Source organism: Neovison vison, chromosome 4 (assembly GCF_020171115.1).
Source record: "Neovison vison isolate M4711 chromosome 4, ASM_NN_V1, whole genome shotgun sequence".
In the NCBI taxonomy this organism is placed as follows: domain Eukaryota; kingdom Metazoa; phylum Chordata; class Mammalia; order Carnivora; family Mustelidae; genus Neogale; species Neogale vison.
In genome coordinates this window covers 226,314,495-226,330,380 of record NC_058094.1, presented here as the reverse complement: position 1 = coordinate 226,330,380, position 15,886 = coordinate 226,314,495, and the positions used below count along the sequence as shown (strand labels likewise).

The following is a 15,886-nucleotide window of genomic DNA, read 5'->3' as shown; positions in this document are numbered from 1 at the left end:
CTGTGGTCCAAGAGACAGATATCCAGTAATTTAGTGGATGAAAGGTCCAGGACATGGCTTTAGGAATAATAATAGCTAACAATGATAAACACTGATGTAGTACTTACCATGGACAGATACTGTTCTAAGCTTTGGTATATACTAAGTCATTCTCACAACAACACTGTGAAGTGTGATTAACGTCCAGACCTCCCACATAAGGAAACAAGGTGCAGGGAGGTTAAGTAACTTGCACAAGTTCCCAGAGCTCTAGTTAAACTAAAATAGAGACAAAGATCAAGGATTTGCTAGGCTACAGTGTTAGAAAATTTACTTGCGTAATTTGTAAAACACAGAGGTTGGTAGTAGAGGAACAGGTGGAACCAGGCATCAGTTACCGGTAAATGCTGGCGGGCAGGGGCTGGAGGAAGTCTCTTCGGAAATAGCCTCACAGATGAAGTTAAAGTCACAACATCAAATTGTTCTCATTTAGAAATACATTTTCCAAGACTAATAATTGAAATAATAGGAATAATAATAATAGGAAATAATTATAGGAAAATTGTATTCATATCTATAAAATTATAGATGAAAGCACTTAGATAAATGTTTTATATATGAATTTAGCCAAGACTTCTACCTTTTCTGGGCTATCCACAGTGCTAGAATTTTGTTCATTGACCACATGCAATTTCCTCCTGAGAACCAAGTCCACATTCTAAGGACGGACACCTGAAACCAGAGGGACACTGTCCATGGCAGTGTTCTTAACTGGACTGAGATTCTCATTTCCGATCAAAGAAACTAAAAACCTACCAAATTCTATTATTATAGACTTTTAGAAACAAGATAAACAACAAAAGAGTTCTCATTAAGCCCAAGAAATTGAAAGAACCGTCTCTGAAATCTTCTATTTCTTCCCTAGGTCCCAACACATATTCCCATAACCTGAAGAAATGTCCTACCGGATGGGTCTAGTGGATCCTTCTGGTGCATCCATCTCATAAGAGAAAACGTTATCCCATTTAAACTCTAGATGCCAGTTGAAAGCGCCCCTTACTGCCGGAGAGGGCCTGTGCTCTAGGGTCTCGTGGTCGATGGGGTCTATCAGAGGACACACCACCATTCTGGGGTCCTTGGCAATGGCATGCAGCAAAGGCTGCAGCCACACACGATTCACCTCGCAGTGGCTATCCAGGAACACAAGCACATCCCCTAAGGAGGCAAGAACAGGTTAGTGTTAGTGCCTATGGCTAAGACCGCTGACAGCCCAAATCAAAGTTCAGTGCAAGGAGTATCTGTTAAGTGTTTACTGTGTTTGGCTTTTTAAGTGCTTCCAGATTCACTGGGGGTGGGTGGGTACTGGAAACACATACTTTATTGGGTACCATGTCATGTACCATGATGTGCCCTAGATGTTCAGAAGAAGCTGGTGAATTGTGGGTGAGAAAATGGATTGGGGAAGATTCTGAAGAAGCAGGTGTAACTGAGTTGGGCATTAATTAAAAACAATTATGCTAAGCATTTTTGCTCTTGAGTTCAAGTTTTATGAACGTCTGCTTAGAGAACATGGGGGAAATCGGCATGGCCAAAATGAAGAATACATGTTGTTAAACTACCTTCATGGGCTCAAATTGGAAGGGACCTCAAAATTCAGGTGCAGAGTTTGGATAAAATCATAGGAAGGTATGAGAAACATTCCATGGTTGATCAGAAGACTTAATGTTGTCTCATCTCCAAACTGATCTATAGATTCAGTATAATTCTTATCAAAATTGCACCCGGTTCTTTTGAAGAAACTGATCCTAAAATGCATACAGAAAGGCAAGAAATCCACATTAGCTAAAATGATCTTGAAAAAGAACAAAGTTGAAGGACTTCTGGATTTCAAAACTTCCTACAAAGCTGTAATAATAAAACAGTATGACACTGGCATAGGGATAAGGAAGAGATCAAAGGGATAGAATTGAGAGTACAGAAAGAAACCAAACATTTGTGGCTAGTTGACATTTGAAAAGGCTGCCCAGCCAGTTCAATGGGGGAAAGAATTAATCTCTTCAGGGCGCCTGGGTAGCTCAGTGTGTTAAGCTGCTGCCTTCGGCTCAGGTCATGATCTCAGGGTCCTGGGATCGAGTCCCACATCGGGCTCTCTGCTCAGCAGGGAGCCTGCTTCCCTTCCTCTCTCTCTGCCTGCCTCTCTGCCTACTTGTGATCTCTGTCAAATAAATAAATAAAATCTTAAAAAAAAAAAAAGAATTAATCTCTTCAGTGAATGGTCCCAACACATCTGGGTATCCACATGAAAAAGAGGGGCACCTGGGTGGCTCAGTTGGTTAAGCATCTGACTCTTGATTTCATCTCAGGTCTTGATCTCAGGGTCATGAGTTCAAGCCCTGTGCTGGGCTCCACACTGGGCATGGAGCCTGCTTAAGAGAAAAGAGAAGAGAAGAGAAGAAAAAGAAAAAGAATGAAGTTGGGCCCCCTCATGGCAAGCACAAAAACTAAGTCAAAGGAATCACAGATTTAAAATGTCAGAACTAAAACTATAAAACTCTTAAAACAGAGGCATCTGCTGACCTCAGGTTAGATGATTTCTTAGATGTGACACCAAAAATATAAATGACAAAAGGAAAAATAAATAGGACTTCACAAAAATTAAAAACTTTTTGGGCTTAAACAGATACCATAAAGTTGAAAAAAAATCCACAAAATGGGAGAAATTATTTGAAAATCACACATTTGATAAAGGACTTGTATCCAGAATATGTAAGGAACTCTTACAACTCGATAATAATAAAAAAAGATAACCTAACTTAAAAAATGGGCAAAGGAGGGGCACCTGGGTGGCTCAGTCAGTGAAACATCCTACTCTTTATCTGGGCTCAGGTTCTGATCAGGGTTGTGAGTTCAAGCCCCCTGTTGGGCTCCATGGTAGAAGCGGGTTCTACTAAAAAAAAAAAAAAAATGGGCAAAGGCTTTGAAAAGACATTTCCCCAAAGAAGATATACAAATGGCTGATAAGCATATGAAAAGGTGCTCAACATCTTTAATCATTAGGAAAATGCTAACAAAATCATAGTGAGATAATATTTCATATCCACTAGGACAGCTATAATCAGAAAGGCAGCCAATCGCAGATGTTAATGAAATTGTGGAGGAACTGGAACCCTTGTCCATTGCTGACAGCAACGTAAAATGTTGGAGTCTCTTCCCAACAATATGTGGTAGTTCTTCAGAAGCTAAGCATACAGTTGCCATACAGCCCAGCATTCTACACAGTGGGAACACAAATACCCCAAAGAAAGAAAACTTAGGTTTATACAAAGTCTTGTACGTGAATGCTGATAGCAATATTCTTCCTAAGTGTAAAAGAGGCACAACTCAAGTGCTCGTGAATGGATGAATGGAGAAACAAAATGGGAAACATCCACATAATGGGACATTATTTGGCAACAAGAGGGAATGAAATACTGACCCCTGCTATGACATGGACACATCACGCTAAATGAAAGGAACCAGTCACAAGAGACCATTTGGATATATTCCATTAAATTAAGTGCCTAGAATAGGTAAAAATTTAATGTATAGAAGGTAGATTAATGGTTTTGGAGGATTTGGTGGAGGGGAAGGGAATGGGAGGAGAGGCGATGACCGTTGAGTCTCTTTGCAAAAAAACGTTCTAAAACTAGGTCATGGTGATGGTTCCATAACCCCGTGAATATAGTAAAGAACACTGCATCGCATACATTAATGGGTGAATTGCATGTAAATTATCTCAATAAATCCACAAACATCCTTAGGAAAGAAAGAGTACATCCTCCACTTTTTAACTCAATTACAAATATTCTTATGTGCAATTTACTCGGTATTTTATTTTATTTTTTTTTTTAAAGATTTTATTTATTTATTTGACAGAGAGAGATCACAAGCAGGCAGAGAGGCAGGCAGAGAGAGAGAAGGAAGCAGGCTCCCTGCTGAGCAGAGAGCCCGATGCGGGACTCGATCCCAGAACTCTGAGATCAGACCTGAGCCGAAGGCAGCAGCTTAACCCACTGAGCCATCCAGGCGCCCAATTTACTCGGTATTTTAAAGTCTTGCCTTGGGCAGGTGTGGCAGGCAAAACACCTCCTTCCCTTTAGGTTCACACCATCTGATGATGGCTTTCTCCTCTCTCCTTCTCGTTTGCAAAAAGCCCGCCTTCTGATTCTCCCAGTGGACTGCTCTCCCCCATCCCAGTCATTTCCCTTCGTTCCAGGGGCCCAACCCAGAGTTCACAGCGCTCCGTCTCAGCTCCTGCGGTTTATGGGGGGCGCTCCGTCTCAGCTCCTGCGGTTTATGGGCAACTTCTGTCATCCTGCAGGCTGCACTGCCGACCCAGACAGATGGCGGAGGCAACAAACATCGGGAAGAGAAAGCTCTCAGAGTAAGGATGATGGAGAGAGGCTGGGGTCTGCTATCCCACACTGGATGGCTTGGAAAGGCCTCTCTGATCAAGCAACATTGGAACAGAGAACTGGGCAAAGTGATGCAGCAGGTCATGAAGATACACGGAGAAAATTCCAGGGGGAGACATGATGCGCCGAGGCTCTGAGACAGGAGTGCGCTCGGTGTGACCGAGGAGCGGCAAGAAGGTCATCCGGGGTAGAGCGAGGGGGTTTGAGTAAGTGACAAAGTGTGAGTGACAGCCGGGGACAGAGCTGCAGACCCCCACCGTGGAGTCACTTGGCGATAGGGCAAATGCTACTTCCTCCGGAGAGACCGGTCTACACACGTGCACACGTGTTAACGTCACACGACAGCCCATCTCCCTGTTCAGGAGGGTAGAATTTTTTTTTTAAGATTTTATTTATTTATTAGAGAGAGCGGGAGAGAGAGCAAGCACAGGCAGACAGAATGGCAGGCAAAGGCAGAGGGAGAAGCAGGCTCCCTGCCAAGCAAGGAGCCCGATGTGGGACTCGATCCCAGGACGCTGGGATCATGACCTGAGCCGAAGGCAGCTGCTTAACCAACTGAGCCACCCAGGCGTCCCAGGAGGGTAGAATTTATGTGAAGCATATCAAAATAGAGTTGATACAAATGAAGAAAAAAGAATAAATGTGCCCGGGTAGCCCATAGTAGTGCTGGATAAATCCTTGACTGGAGGAGGGAACACGTGAATACATTAATGAGGGCTCACGAGCTGCTGCCCACCCCACAGGACCCCACGGCTTTGAAGCCGGGAGCACATCCTTGTCCCTGGATGGGGCGGGCCAATATGGACAGATGGGCATATAGCAAGCACCGACGAAACTGCCAGAAGCGGATGGACAGATCGAGAATCATAGCTGAAGATTGTAGCATAATCTACCGGATATGGAGGGCTGAGTCAAATTAGATGGATGAGAATACAGAATATTTGAAAAACAAAAACAGACATATATGGAACCTACAACCAAAAAGACACAAGGTATTCTTTTTAAAAACACACTGAAGTCTTGAAAAATTGACCCAGCTTGAAGACAAAAAAGTCTCCACAGAACAGTCCACAAATTCCAACCACAATAGGAATTAAGCTAGTGATGAGCAGTTACTGATGTTTGAAAACTTTAAAGCCCACTCCTCAAAAAATACCTGGATTAGAGAGGAAACCAGAAAAGATACCAGTGCCTTGACAAGTTATAGGACAATTTTTTATGTAATTTTCCAAACACAGATAATCTGTTTTACTAGATATTCAGCAAAAAGAAAAGGACGGGGACAGGGGAACACCCTACAATTCATTCTAAAAGTCTAGTAAAGCAAAGTACAGGAAAACAGTTCAAAAAAAGAAAAGTATAAGCTGATCTTACTTTTAGACATAAAGGCAATGTGTGTGTCTGTGTGTGTGTGTTTGTTGTGTGTGTAGGGGGGAAGGATGGCAGGGGAGAGAGTGTGTGTGTATTGTAAGATATCAGCATCCTATAAATCTAGGGGAAGGTTTATGTAAGTGTTCTGTGGCTTTGACATTTTTCAAAATAAAAAATGAATAAGACTTTCTCTTTAAAAAACAAAACAAAACAAAATAAATAAAAAAATATAAAACAAAACAAAAACACCCAAAACTCTATGGTAGTTTTATGTGTTGATTTGTGTCCCCCCTAAAAGATATATTCAAGTCTTAACCCCCAGTACCTGAGAAGGTGACTGTATTTGGAAATAGGGTTGTTGCAGATGGAATTCATAAGGGTGAGGTCCTGCTGGAGTATGGGGGGGCCCTTGACCCAAGGGAGACACGGACAGAGGGAGGAGGCCACGTGACCACAGAGACAGGGACAGGAGTAATGCCACTACCTCTCAGCTCAGACTCCCTTCAGGGGACCCGGCCTGACAGTTTCTTAGGCTTTGGGATCTGCTGCAGTAGTCACACCAAGGTTCCCCAGCCTCCCCGGGGACTCGCACCTAATGACAAGCACACTCCGAGTGTGTGTGTATGTCTGTGCATGTGTGCATGTATGTTGGGGGTGGAAAGCCCGAGCTGGACCCCTCTCCTGGGCGATTTGTGCTCTGGAGCTCCCCACTAGCCCACCTGAGCTTTGGAGAGCCACACAGCCCACGGGAGCACTTAGCTTCAGGTTTTCCACGGGACAGGCCGCTGCACCATGGCCCCCACTGTTCCCATGCAGTGTTGCTCTGCCGGCTGCATGGGCAGCTCCATCTCAGTCCATATCTAGGGGAAACCCATCCAGGGGCAGGGGCTGACATTATGGCCCCTGCAAAAAAATATACCTGTTTTCTGAAATAACGAATCGACATTTTGGAGCAGAATGGGTACTTTCAGAGTCCAAGTTTCCTCTGGCTGAAAGGCACTTCCGGTCTTCTGTTCATGCCAGTGCAGACTTGCAGGGACCCACGAGGTCCTGTTCGGGCAGGGAGGGCTCCGGCACACAGGTCAGGTCCTGAATGAAAGAAAGGCTCATACCTGAAGCACGAGCGGCTCCAATCAGCCTCGATCGGATCAGTCCCTCTCTCTGCTTGTTTCTTATGAATTTAATCTTTCCCCGAAAAATTTCCAGGCGATGGTCTAGTTTCTCTTTCAAATCATCTGGGAAAAACAAACGAAACAAAACAAAACTCAACTCCTGACAATGTATAAAGTACAAGTACAGAGAATAAAACAACTTATCACGATTTCGACTAATTCCTAAGAGCCATGTTCTTCCACAGAAGTTCTCATCTTAAAAACTTCACCCTGGGTGCCTGGGTGGCTCAGTGGGTTAAGTGACTGCCTTTGGCTCAGGTCATGATCCCGTAGTCCCGGGATTGAGTCCCGCATCGGGGTCCCTGCTCAGCGGGGAGTCTGCTGCTCCCTCTGACCTTCTTCCTTCTCATGCTCTCTCTCTCTCAGATAAATAAATGAAATCTTAAAAACAAACAAACACTTCACCCTATATGAGGAAGAGAAAGAAACAGGCCTCAGCATTGAGATACTCTGCACACATCCTTCTATGTTTCTAATGAAATACCTCTATTTTGATAAATCACTGTTGAAATTTTAATCGAAAAAGCCTGAGCTGTAGCGCTCCCGAGCAACCCGACTTTCTCGATTCCAGCTGTGCAAAGTGTCTCAGCTCCATCCCAGGGAGGACCGCCCACTGCAGCAGAGCCAGTGGCGGCTGGGGGTGGAGGATAGGGGTGGCGGGGTTCGCGTTAGGGTTAGGGTTTCTTGGGTGTGTTTGAGCATCTGAATGGGTCAGACAGTAGCCTCCTTGGTGTGGCAGGTGAAACCACGTCCTAGGCGAGCCGGGAGGGAGGGAGGAGGAGGGAGGAGGAGAAAGGAGCACATCTGGGAGGAGAAGTCAGCACATCTGGTCTGGCAGCAGCCAGATGCTGGGCACCGGTGGTGATTCCCCTGGGGCCAAAGCTTCCGAGCGGTCACTGGGTGCACCTCGGAACTCATGGTGTGGTCCTTTTTTTTCTTTTTTCTTTTCTTTTTAAAGATTTATTTATTTATTTATTTATTTATTTGACAGAGAGAAAAAGCACAAACAGGGAGCGGCAGGCAGGGGGAGGAGAAGCAGGCTTCCTACTGAACAGTGAGCCCAACGTGGGACTCGATCCCAGGACCTTGGGATCCTGACCTAAGCCGAAGGCAGATGCTTAACTGACTGAGCCACCCAGGTGTCCCATCATGGCATTGTTCTGAAAGCCTTGGGGAGCTGTTCCATGGCCATCCTGGAACTGTACGTCACAGCAGGACCCTCGTCCTTCTGGGTGAGCGGTCAGAACGCCACAGTCTCGCAGAAGATCCCCTCCCCCAGCCCCTCCCCTGCCCAGCATGCGGGTCTCAGTGCGACTGATCAGGTTAGGAATCCGACTGTCTCTGCACCTCGCCTCCTGCGCACAACAGTAGAAACAAACAATGGCTCCCAGAGAAATAATGTCATAAACGGTAGTGCCTGGCCACCGAGTGAAATTCCTGCACGCGGCCGACATCAGCTTGAGCAGTTTTTCCACCTTCCATCTGACGCACTAGAGCCACTTCCCCACTGGTGAATCTCCCGGGATGGCCTCTTTTCGAGCCCTGCCGATTCACCTTCCTTCTGTCCCTCCTCTTCCTTTCCCAGCCCGCCGTGGGTCCGATTCACAGCGGATTAGGTCAGCTTTCAGGCAGGATCTCTCTCCAGTGCTGACATACTGCTTCCGTGAGGAATGGACCCCACAGGCATCCGCAGACTCCAAGAAGTTTTCGTTCATCTGGGTCCTCTTGGCTTGCCTCAGGTTTATAATTCGGTTCTGAAACAGGTGACTCATTTCGAAGGCCAAGCGCCTTCGGTCAGATCTCGTGCTGGGACCACAGCTCCTTCCAGCCGGCGGGCAGGGGGGACGCGCACTGGGCTGCGGGGGGGGGGAGGGCGCGACGAGAATTCTCTCAGGAGGGGGCGCCCGGCTGCTGCAGGAGGCTGAGCCTCTGAGTCTTGGTTTCGGCTCAGGCCTGATCTTGGTTTAGGGTCCTGGGATCAGGCCCCATCCGGGCTCAGGGTGGAGTCTGCTTGCGTTTCTCTCCCACTCTTCCCGGCCCCTCCCCTCTTTTCTCTCTCTCGCTCTCTCAAATAAATCAATCTTTTAAAAAAACTTTTAAAAAAAAGAATTCTTTGTGGGGCGCCTGGGTGGCTCAGTGGGTTAAGCCTCTGTCTTCGGCTCAGGTCACGATCTCAGGGTCCTGGGATCGAGTCCCGCATCGGGCTCTCTGCTCAGCAGGGAGCCTGCTTCCCCCTCTCTCTCTGCCTGTCTCTCTGCCTACTTGTGATCTCTCTGTCAAATAAATAAATAAAATCTTAAAAAAAAAAAAAGAATTATTTCCCAAGGAGGACTTGGGTCATGTCACTCCCCTGCATTAAGCCCACCACAGCACTCCACTTCTCCACAGAAAATACCAATAGTGCCCTTCATGAGCCCTGTGGTCTTATTATAGCTCCGGTTTTATGTCCGTCCCCCTCCCCCAACGCTACACACACACAACACACACACACACACACACACACACACTACATGAAGTACAGAACTACTCCCAACTCACATTACCTCTGGCCTCTGGGCCTTTACGGTGCTGTGGCCTCTGCCTAGAACACTCTTCCCCTCCTCTCTAGCTGGGCACCTCAGACCTCAGCGGAGCTGTCGCTTCTTCCTGAGTGTCCTCCACGATCCCTGAAGACCAGGTTGGTCTTATGTTGCCCCTACATTTAGTCACCTCATGGAAGCACTCACCACCCGTGAGCCCCACACCACAGGACAGGGACCAGCGCTTACATCTGTGTGTGCCCACACCTTCTGCCTTGACACCCGCCAAGTGGAAAATGTCTAGAAAGGGTCAAGTCACACAACGGCCGTCAGAGACCGCACTGCCTTCAGAGCCCACGACATAGGCAGATGGCGTTCTGTCTTACCAAAGTCGCTCATGTCATCTACCAAAACAATTTCTTCAAGGAGGTACTGTGGAGTGAGGTTTATGACACTGGACATGGTCCGAAACAAGGCGTTAAATTCCTCATTGTAGAAGCAAATAACCACGCTGGCAGTAGGTAGGTTGGCTGGGTAATGTTTTTGAAGACACCTGCAGGCATCAATAAAAGGAAAAAAAAAACAGTTTGGGACCTCGCTGAAGCATTACTTGCATTACTTGCATTTTTCTTCTTCATTCCCTTAACTGACCTTTATGATAATAAGGTAACAGTACAGTTGAAAATACCAAAATTAAAATACAAAAGCTTCTTTACTCTCGTATGGTATTCTAGTATTTTCTAAATTACTCCTTCCTGAATGTCAGCAATAATTGCTCTTTCCTGGACGCGCGGTTTTGGCTGTCTTAATTCTAGGCTGAACATGGTATAACCATGAATTGTACCTATATTTCAGTTTCTATTATAGAAGCATATTAATACACTTACACACATTGAAGGTTCAGATTAACTTCATTTTGTCACCTTCAGAGAGAATCCCATGCTTTAGCTTGCTGCAGAACAGAAATGCAGTGGGTGGGGCACCTGGGTGGCTCAGTGGGTTAAAGCCTCTGCCTTCCGCTCAGGTCATGATCCCAGGGTCCTGGGATCCAGCCCTGCATTGGGCTGTCTGCTCAGCGGGGAGCCTGCTTCCTTCCTCTCTCTCTCTCTCTCTGCCTGCCTCTCTGCCTACTTGTGATCTCTGTCTGTCAAAAAAATAAAATAAAAATCTTAAAAAAAAAAGGAAAGAAATGCAGTGGGTATGGCATGACTGAATTTCTTCTAAGGATTTGACAGAAATGTGTTATTTCTTTTGTGCACGTGGGAAAAAAATAGGAGCTGAATTCTAATAATATTAGTTATTAGCTATTAATTATTGTTTGAATTGCTACATTATCTGGTTCATTCTGAAACGTATTTTGGTTGTCAAGGACAGACCTACTACAGCTAGCTTAAGCATAAGGAAGGGAAATCTCTCGGAAGGGGACTCAAATGTCCCACAGGACCTAGTGACAGATGTTCCACTAGAGCCTTCAAGAATGACTGGATGATGATTCACAGACCTTATACCCCTCGGGCAAATAATACATCATATGTTAATAAAATTAATTAAAAAAGAAGAATGATTGGGGCAAGAGGCTTGAGAGTCACTTAGACACTCAGTCCACTTCTGTTCTTGCCTTTACATCTGGGAGTAACAGTAACTACAACATCACCAGCCTACCTCATGGGTTGGGAGGGTTCAATGAATTAAAATGTCCAATGTTCAGAACAGTGCCTGGCAGACTGTTAATATCACATGAGGCTCATTATACGATTCTTATCCTCTCTCTGCAATCTGGCCAACAGCAGCATAACCCATGGTCCAGCACCCAAGGAGAAACTGGTATGACTTCCTCTTTCTCAAAAAGTTACAAATAAGCATTCATTGGCCCAGCTGGGCTCAGGTGCCCATGGCTGGGCTAATGGACTGTGGCCAGTGCGTGGGGTCCAAATCAAAAGTCACTATGTCCCCCTGCAACTTAATGGAAAGAGAAATGGGGCAGAAAATGCCAGGAAAGGATGCCTCCACTACACCCCCTACAGAACCTCAGCATATCCACGGGCAGGTGTCGCCATAGAGGAAGAGAGACTTGCTTAGTGAGCATTTTTACCCAACACTAGAGGAAGTTGCGCCTACCACACAGAAGCTGCCATCGTGCTCCTGGGAGCGGGACCAGGGAAAGGCTGAGCAGCTGAGAAGGGCGTGGGGGGGGGCACGTCCTTCACGCGGCTTCACAGAGACAAGCAGGAAGACAACCCATAGGCTTAAATTCCAGGAAGATCATTGAGTTCTTAAAGAGGAAGGAGATGAGACACAGAGGTGAGGGACAACAGAAGGGTAACACAAGAACCAGGGACATGATGGTCCAGGGTGGACTCGGGCTACTTAGGTCACATCTCTAGCATCATATTCAATCCTGTCACATCATTTTAAGAAAACTGTAGATAAACGAAGTCCCTCGGGAGGAACGAGACAATGACAGTGAGGGGGCCTGCGACTACATCACACCAGGACTCTCTAGGCCCCTGGTGCATGAGTTTCTCCAAAATTAATTGATAAATGTTGCTGTGGTTTTTCTGGGCCTAAACTTTTCTCACCTAAGGAAGCAGTTTTTCAGGGTAAAAGAAATTTGGACAAGCCCTGAGTTTGGTGGTCCTTGGTTAGCTGCCCTGTTCTTTGCTGATCATACAGATTAACACGAGTATAGTATAAACCAGGACTGTTGTGAGTTGAATTGTGTCTCCCCTACATTCACATGTTGAAGTCTGAATGCGCAGTATCTTAGGGTGTGGCCTTATTGGGAAGTGGGATTGTTGCAGAAGCAATGAGGGAGGTGTCATTAAGGTGACCTAGTCTGAGAAGACTGGGGTCCTTGCAAAAAGGGAAAATTACGGCACAGAGACAGGATTGTATTTAAGTAGCAAGCAAGGGCATTGGCTTACACACCTTGTGCACTAAGAAAGGAGAAAAAGAAAAAGCAATGGAACTGGGGGTATGTTGACTTGTCCCCTTTGTGGATATAATATAAAATATATATATATATATATATATATATATATATATACACACACATACATATTTCCAGGTTTTCTGTGATTAACAGTTAAAAGAAATCTGTACACTTATTAATTACAAAAGGCTAAATGGTCGTTTTACAGTGCAGAAACCTGACAGCTTCCGTTTCAGGCAAGTGACTGAAAGTAATTTCACCCTCAGTCACTTCACCAGTAAACGGGACAAACAGACATCGAGTGTCTCCTGTGATGCTCTGAGGATGACACAAAACCCCACCTATGGTGTTCCTGCCAAAAAGCACGACCTGGATTTGATCTCAAGGAAACATCAAACTCAAACTGAGGAACATTCTAGAAAGTAACTGGTTAGATCCCTTAAAAAGTTTTATAGTCAAGAAAGATAAAGACTTAGGAGCGGTTTCAGATGAAAGAAAACCAAGGGCTTGGGAACTCCACATGCAATCAGGGGTCTGGGGTTGGGTCCAAAGGACGCCAGTGGGGCAACTGCAAACATTTGAATCATGTCTGTAGATTAGCTAGTGGTATGGTATTAATGTTCTCTTCCTGGTGTTGTTTATTGTTCTGGTTCTGAAGATGTTAGCATTTGGGGACTCTAAGAAAAGGCTATACAGGAAGTCTTTGAGATAGTTTGACAACCATTTTGTAAGCCTGACATCATTTCAAAATTGAAAAGTCAAAAGATAAAAATTAAATCAGAAGACCAATCAACATAAAAATGTACTCTCCAAAAACCTGTATCAAATACTTGCATAGCTAGGGAAAATAACCATGCAAATTTTAAGACACAGCTGAAATGGAAATCCCATTTAATGCAATCATAAGCTTAGCATGAGTATGGCTGAAAATCTGCTTGGACCCCAATAGAAGTAGTCATTCCTGGTAGCTGAAGTTTATTTTAAACACAATTGTACCTTGTACATAATTGAATTTCCTATTAAATAAGTTAATATTCTGAATATTAAAACTTCCAAGTTCACTTCTCTCTATAGACAGTCTCTCTCTAAAGTTTCTGTTCTTCCTAACAATCACGTGATGGGGGAAAGGAAGCAAAGGCAGCTGCACTATTTTAGAAGATGAGATTTAGGGAGAAGAATTGATGGTGTGGCAAGAAATTCATCGCTTACAGGCATTCAAAAATATTGCTTTCTTTTGTGGGATTTCACTATCCAGTTCAGAAAAAAGTGGTCCCCTGGGGTGCCTGGGTGCTGCTGTCAGTGAAGCTTTTGACTCTTTGATTTTGGCTCAGGTCATGATCTCAGGGTCCTGGGATGGAGTCCTGCATCAGGCTCCACGCTCAGCGGGGAGTCTGCTTAGAAATCTCTCTCCCTCTGCATCTGCCCCCCCAATATAAATAAATAAATCTTGAAAAAAACAGCTGTCCTCTAAATTAAGTTCATATCAAGTTATATAGTTTGAACAAATTTAAATTCTTTTTCTTTCATTATGACCCAGATAGACTATGTCATCATGCGTAAATCCTACATCTCTCGAGTGTGCCACACCTTAAGTGATATTTAGCTACCTACGTGCTTTATTGATTGTATATTTGTGGTTTGAAATGTTTGTGTTACACACAAGTTGCAACAAGACACAGTGGGCCCCACCTTTTCCTGTTTCCTGGAGCCTGGATTTTGTCTTTTGCATGACAGGAAGATGCCTATATTCCTTAAGTAGTTCTCATTTATTTCAGAAAGAATATCAACCCTCTTGAGCTGGAAACCATCCAAACCACTAAGGCACAGGTGCTACAGCATGAATGAACCTTGGGGACATGATGCTACGTGGAATAAATCGGGCAACTATTGTATGATTCCATTTTTACGAGGTACCTAGAGTAGTTAAAATTCACAAAGACAGAAAGTACAATGGTAGTTGTGGGGAGATCGGAGGGAGGGAAGGATGGGAGTTAGTGTTTAATGAGAAAGTTCTGGAGAGGGATGGTGATGATGGTTCTGAAACAATGTGAAGGTCCTCAATGTCCCTGAATTGTACAGTTAGAAACGGTGCAATGGTACCTTTTACGTTATGTCCAATTTGCCACAAGTTAAAGAAAAAAAAAAGGTACCAACATGAAGGAAAACAATAAGAAAAAGCGGATTTTGAATAAAAAATAGGTAGCTGTCTGAAGCATCTTGTATCAGAAATATCCCTTTGGCCAAATGTCCTAAATGGTAATTTGATAACAAGATCCTGTGGGTGATGCAATTCTTGTAAATCCCTAGAGCACATTTGGTGCAACTGGGGAAGGTGTTCTCTACACGATAAACTCTAGAATTTTGAAATAGGTTCTTGAATCATCTGACTCCAAGTCCTAAAAACAGGAAGACTTCTAATATGCCAAAATTAAAATCTGGTTAGTAACTGTTTAAAAAATTAGTATGTATTCATTTATAGACCTGTACACTGGAAAACTATAAGACATTTGTGAAAGAAATTAAAGAAGACACAAATAAATGGAAAGATACTCTGTGCTCATGGATTGGAAGAACTTGACATTGGTAAGATGTCCCTACTACCCAAAGCAATATACAGATTCAATGCAATTCATATCAAAATTCCAATAGCATTTTTTTGTAGAAATAAAACAAAGAATCCTAAGATTTGTATGAAACCACAGAAGATGCTGAAGAGGTAAAGCAATTCTGAGAAGACAAGAACAAAGCTGGAGGCATCACCTTCTCTGATTTCAAACTCTATTACAAAGCTATGGTGATTAAAACAGTTTGGTATTGGCATAAAAACAGACACACAGATCAACAGAACAGAACAGATTCCAGAAATAAAATCATGTATATATGATTAATTATGACAAAGGAGCCAAGAATATACAATGCGGAAAGGATGGTCTCTTCAATAAATGGTGATGGGAAAACCGGACAGCCACACGCGAAAGAATGAATGTGGACCACTATCTTACACCATACACCAAAATTAACTTGAAATAGATTAAAGACTTGAATAAGACCTGAAACCATAAAAATCCTTGAGAAAAACAAAGGCTATATATAAGCTTCTTGACATCAGTCTTGGTGATAACTTTTTGGATCTGGCACCAAAAGCAAAGGCAACAAAGGTACCAATAAATAAGTGGGACTACATCAAGCTAAAAAGCCCCCACAGGGCAAAGGAAATTAGCAACAAAATGAAAAGCATCCTACTGAATGAGACAAAATCATCTATCTGACAAGGGGTTCATATCTAAAATTTATAAAGAATTCATAAAACTCAACAGCAAACAAATCAATTAAAAAATGGGCAGAAGATCTGAATAGACATTTTTCCAAAGAAGGCAGACTGACGGCCAACAGATACAAGAAAAGGTGCTCAGCATCACTCATGATCGGGGAAAGGCAAATCAAACCATAATGAGATAT

At 44.1% G+C, this 15,886-nt stretch overlaps 1 protein-coding gene across 1 annotated transcript in view; it reads right to left on the bottom strand.

The window, feature by feature from the left end:
• The window catches only part of GALNTL5 (polypeptide N-acetylgalactosaminyltransferase like 5), a 44,655-nt gene that overhangs the window by 19,962 nt on the left and 8,807 nt on the right, over window positions 1-15,886 (bottom strand). Inside the window, exons 4-6 of the mRNA XM_044244659.1 lie at window positions 9,882-10,048; window positions 6,917-7,039; window positions 945-1,194 (exon numbers count right to left, since the gene is read on the bottom strand). Of these exons, the coding sequence (XP_044100594.1) occupies window positions 945-1,194; window positions 6,917-7,039; window positions 9,882-10,048 (540 nt within the window). The remainder of the gene's footprint in view (window positions 1-944; window positions 1,195-6,916; window positions 7,040-9,881; window positions 10,049-15,886) is intronic.